Below are 5,410 nucleotides of genomic sequence, written 5' to 3' on the forward strand. Positions count from 1 at the left end.
GACAGATGGGGAGGGGTTAAACTGGGTGGAGGAAAAAGACATGAACCTAAAGTTGGGGAGAAACCACCAAGCTTGACGTAGACACAGGGTGTGCATCATCCCCAGACCACTGTTCAAAACTCCCCCAGCCACAGTAAGGGAACCAAAACTGGCAGCAGCTGCAACACCAGCAGGGAGAGAGAGCCCAGCACCAAGTAAGGGCAGTGCGGTCCAGTGGTTAGAAGGGGCGGATTGGGACCCAGGTCTCCTGGGTTCTATCCCCAGCTCTTGGAGAGGAACGGACTCTGGTGGGTCACAGCAGGCGGGGCCAGGAGCCAGGACTCCGAGGTTCCCTCCCTGGTGGTGACAGGAGTGTCGTGCTCTGTGTGGGTCATTTATTTATTCAAACGGACCTTTTCGGGTGCCAGTTGCCGTCATCCCGACAACGCCCTATTCTCAGCCTGGTTTAATCATTTTTGTGGCCCTACCCCAGAGCTCCTGCCAGTTTGGGCACCCCCAGGCAGTGAATCCCCACTATTGCTGAGACTTGGGGGGGTCCAGTCCACACCCACCCAACCGCATCTCACCCCGTGCCCATCCCTTGTAGAGATGGACCCCAGAAAAGCACCTAAATACCTCATCTCCGCCGGGCGCCGCAACCTCACCATCGCCTTTGCCCTGCTCATCTTGGGGGTCCTGACATGGGCTTACGTCGCTGGGATCCAGCTGGTGGCCGACCAGTATCGGATCATGGCCTTTGGCCTCTATGGAGCCTTCCTCGCCGCCCACCTGGTCATCCAGAGCTTCTTCGCCTCTCTGGAGCACCGGCGGATGAGGAGGGAGTCGTTGGCCTGTAGCTACACCAAGACGGTGGCGTTGACCATCTCAGCCTACCAAGAAGACCCCTCCTATTTCTGGCAGTGCCTGGAGTCGGTGCGGGACACCCTGTACCCCCCAGAGAAGCTGCGGATCCTCATGGTGATCGACGGCAACAGCCCCGACGACCGCTACATGATGGACATGTTCCAGGAGGTCTTCGCCGGCGAGGACGTGGGCACCTATGTCTGGGAGAACAATTACCACCAGCTGCCCCAGCTGGAGGGCGGGGAGGGGGGCAGCGGCTCCCAGGGGGCAGGAGGGGAGGAGCCTGGGCCCTACACCGAGGTGGAGATGGTGGACCCGGGCCAGCTGGCGGTGGAGGAGTTGATCCGCTCCAGGCGATGCGTCTGCATCATGCAGCGATGGGGCGGGAAGCGGGAGGTGATGTACACGGCCTTCAGGGCGCTGGGCAACTCGGTGGACTATATCCAGGTAGGAGCAACCAACTGGCTACCCTCCCCCCACTCCACCCCCCAGCACAGCACAGCGCCCCCTACTGCAGTTCTGGGCATGAGGGCCAGCCCTGCCTGCCAGGGGAGAGACCCCACCCCGCCCCCTTCAGCACAGCGCCCCCTAGTGCCGCCCTGGGGCAGCGGGACAGTCCTGACTGTCAGGGGAGAGCCCCCAGCCTGCCCCCTGCAGCACAGCGCCCCCTAGTGATGCACTGGGCATAGGGGTCAGCACAGCTCCCCCTGGGGGTCTCCGCAAGTAACACCCCCTCCTCGGCCGCCCCCAGGTGTGCGACTCAGACACCAAGCTGGACCCCAGCGCCACGGTGGAGATGGTGAAGGTGTTGGAGGCCAACAAGCGCTACGGAGCCGTGGGGGGCGACGTGCGGATCCTGAACGTCTCCGACTCCTTCATCAGCTTCATGAGCAGCCTGCGCTACTGGATGGCCTTCAACGTGGAGCGCGCCTGCCAGTCCTACTTCGACTGCGTCTCCTGCATCAGCGGGCCCCTGGGTGAGCCTGCCAGGATGCCTGGGTTCTCCCACCCTCTGGGAAGGGAGGAGGGGCTAGTGGTTAGAGCGGGGCGGGGGAGTGCATCATTGCTGGACTTTATGTTGCGGATGCCATTACGTCTGCCTAATGGCCACACTCACTGGTCAGACTTCATCTCTTTCAAATCAGTGATCCCTGCAAGGTTTGGGAGGATCGTCCTTCACAGCGGTAGTACGTTTTTATCCTGCACTGTGCAGTTTGGCCATTCCAGGCCGACAAATGCTGCCAACTTTACATCCTGTCACTGTTTGCTCGCACTGAAAAGATCCCACTCCAGGTTCTGAGTTTGGGGATGAAGGTTTGGACGGGAAATTCGCCGCTCTTGCTGGGTGGATCCCTTCAGCTCAATAAACTTTACAGATCGTGAGGGCGAGAGGAGGCCCCTTTCCAGCAGGGAAATGAAGGAACATAGTCTATTTATTTGTCTGTAATAATTACAAAGAGCCATTTAACAGGAGAGATTTTTATTGGGTTTATTTTATGAACTGTGGCAAATAAAATGTATTTGTTTTAAAAAATCTGTCTTCTCGACCCTTGTCATTAACTTTCCTTGTTTTAATTTGGATGATTATTGATAAGCCTTCACTTTATACCTGGACCCCTGGCCCGGTGCTGAGTTGCACCCATGTCTGGGGTGGGGCGCAGGGGCTGTCTATACAGGAGTCTGACCATGCTCCCTGCAGCACAGCGCCCCCTAGCGCCGCATTGGAGCTTCGGGGCCAGCCCTGACTGCCAGGGGAGAGCCCCGGGCTCTGCTCCCTCAGCCCAGCGCCCCCTAGTGCCATCCTGGGTCATCGGGGCCAGCCCTGACTGCCAGGGGAGAGCCCCGGGCTCTGCTCCCTCAGCCCAGCGCCCCCTAATGCCATCCTGGGGCTTCGGGGCCAGCCCTGACTGCCAGGGGAGAGCCCCGGGCTCTGCTCCCTCAGCCCAGCGCCCCCTAGTGCCATCCTGGGGCTTCGGGGCCAGCCCTGACTGCCAGGGGAGAGCCCTCCCACCCCGCTCCCCAGAGCAGAGTGCCCCCTAGGGCCACACTGTGGCGTCCTGGCCGGCATCTCTGTGCGCAGCTTGTGAATTGTACAGCCAGTCTCTCCGCTGGCACTTGGGGCGATCGAGGGGCTACCACCGGGGCAGTGCTCGAGCTAACTGCCTGCTCCAGCCCCAAGCTACTGAACAGCGCTGATCCTGCTCCAAAGGCTCCCTGCTCCTCCAGTTAGCAGCGGGTCCTTTAAGACCCCAGCCCAGCGGCGGGCGTCGATCTACCGCCGTCACTGTCCACGCTACAGCCTGGCTGCTGCCGGTGTAAGCGCCCCGCCACCCTGGCTTAACAACCCCAGCTCCAGGGAGGCGCAGGGCTTATGTGGGTGTGGTTAGGGCGACACCCTGACCCTGCCTTCCTTACATCAGAGGGTGGCTGTCCTTCTTGTCAATTTCGCAGCTGGGGGGGCCTGAAACTGACAAGAAAGGCTGGTAGGCTCCTGTGGTGAACCCGGTGCCCAGCTCACCATTCGGGTTTTCCTCCCCGGGCGGGTGTGGGGCTCCTGCTAGATCCCGGCGGCCGCCCAGGCTCCCCGCTCCCCACCCTTTCCGGGAGCCCCGCAGCGCAGAGGCCAGGGGGCCCGGCAGGGAGGCCGGGAAGCAGTGGAGCGCGGGGGAGAAGCTGGGCTCCCAGCCCCATACACTGCACCTCTTAAGTGAGGGGTGGCCTGAAGTTTGCAGTGTAGAAATTCCCCCGTTTGTCCCTTCCCTGCCCTGGGCCACCAGCTCCAGGCCGAGCCCTGTGCCAGCAGCAGATGAGTTCGGTATTATTCACGCCGGTTACTCAGCGCCCAGGCTGGGCCAGGGCGGACAGATTAGAGGCGAGACAAGGCTAGTGACGGGGGGACCAGGGTCCCTCCCAGCCCACCCCTACTGCTCTGCACAGCTGGGCTCTGGAAGCGATTTACAGATGTCTGGCCAGGGCGGATTTCCGGGAAAGCGGGAACCTGGTGGAAAATGATCATCCATCACTGCCTGGATTCAGGGGGGTTGGGGAATGGGCCTCAGGTCTTTCCCCTCTACGGGGCGCCAGCTCCCATCCGGCCCTAAGGGCGGGACTGGCTGTCTTGGGGGGAGAGGAATAGGGCACAGGACCCTACCCCGCTAGGAGCCACCCCAAAGGGGCCACAACTCACTGTTGGGTGAGGGGTTCCTGTATAAACAGCCCTCATGCCCTACCCCAGAGGTAGCTGCATCTCAGAGCCAGGCGAGCCATCTCCATGCATTCAAGGCTTTGGGGATTTCCCACAGGACCTGTGGGGAGCTGTGAGGCTGACCCCGCTCCCCTGCTCTAATTAGCCCTTATCAGCCATGTCGCTGGTCGGTTTCCACCCCCCCCCCCCCAGTCTAGGTCGCAGGCTCTGGGCCCTGGCACAGGGCTGGGGCAGCAGGGCAGGGAAGGGGCGGAGGGCACTGAGGGAATGGATAGAAGGGTGGAGGAGGTGATGGGGTGGGAGACGGGGAGACACCCAACTGAGCTCAGCCACGGGCGGGGGGTGAGGGGGCTGAACGAGACACACCCGCAGCCCCCCAACACGCCCACACTCCTGCCAACATACACCCATTGACCCCCCCCCATCGCGGGCCCCATGCCCCATTCCTCATCTCCCTGAGCCAGCCAGTCCCCCGCCCTGGTGCTGGATGGGAGCCGGGATCCCAGACTGGTTCTGACCAGTAGGACCGGGGCTGAGACCCTAACAGCTCATGTCACTGAATGAGCTTCGGGTTGGGGGCTGCGTTGGGTGCCAGCGCCACCTGCTGGACAAAGGGGAAATGTCAGCCCCTGGGCGCTGAAGGAGACAACAAAGTCGGCAATTGTCCAGTAATTGTGTGTGTGAGACACTTTTGCATTATTATGTCTGATTTTGTGCGTTTTTAAGTGACATGAAACTTGGGGGTACACAAGACAAGTCAGACTCCTTGTAAGGCCGTCTGGAAAGGCTGAGAACCACTGTCGTAGGGCACAGCCAGGGAGCCCAGCCTGTGGGCCAGGACCCCCCACACTGGGCGCTGCACTAGCCCCCTGCCTCCCATCCCGCAGCCCCCTGCTAGCCCAGCCCTGGACTCCCACCTCTTCAGCTCTGCCAGTGACCCTTACTCTCCCAACCTGCAGCTCCCAGCTAGTCCAGCCCTGGGCTCCCCCACCCCCAACTCTGCCAGTGCCCCTCACTCCTGACCCACAGCCCCCTGCAACCCAGCCCTGGGCTCCCTGAAGCTTTGTCAGTGCCCCTCAATCCCAACCCACAGCCCCCTGCTGTCCCAGCCCCCCCATCCCTCCAGCTCCGTGATTCTCCCAGCTGCTCTCCACAGCGAGGGAATAATAGTGACCCCCAGGCTGTGTGGGGCCTGTCTTTGATCAGAGCAACCTAGCAACCCCCTGACCTTTGCCTGCCAGGCGAGGCTGGTCAGTGCAGGAGGGGGCAGCTGGGGTAGGGAGGGGTCCCTGTATAACCAGCCCCCGCACCCCACCCAAGAGGTGTTTGCATCTCCACGCCGGGTGAAGTTTCCTTGTATAA

The 5,410-nt window shown here is 61.6% G+C and overlaps 1 protein-coding gene across 1 annotated transcript; it reads left to right on the forward strand.

Annotated features, from left to right (window-relative positions):
• Positions 1 to 229: 229 nt before the first annotated feature.
• LOC119564235 (hyaluronan synthase 1-like) lies at positions 230 to 3,162 on the forward strand. Its single transcript, XM_037883520.2, has 3 exons — positions 230 to 1,290; positions 1,595 to 1,828; positions 3,070 to 3,162. Exons 1-3 carry the CDS (start codon positions 589 to 591, stop codon positions 3,160 to 3,162), a joined length of 1,029 nt encoding a protein of 342 aa, XP_037739448.2. The 5' UTR covers positions 230 to 588.
• Positions 3,163 to 5,410: the final 2,248 nt, after the last annotated feature.

This window comes from Chelonia mydas, chromosome 24 (assembly GCF_015237465.2).
Source record: "Chelonia mydas isolate rCheMyd1 chromosome 24, rCheMyd1.pri.v2, whole genome shotgun sequence".
NCBI lineage: Eukaryota > Metazoa > Chordata > Testudines > Cheloniidae > Chelonia > Chelonia mydas.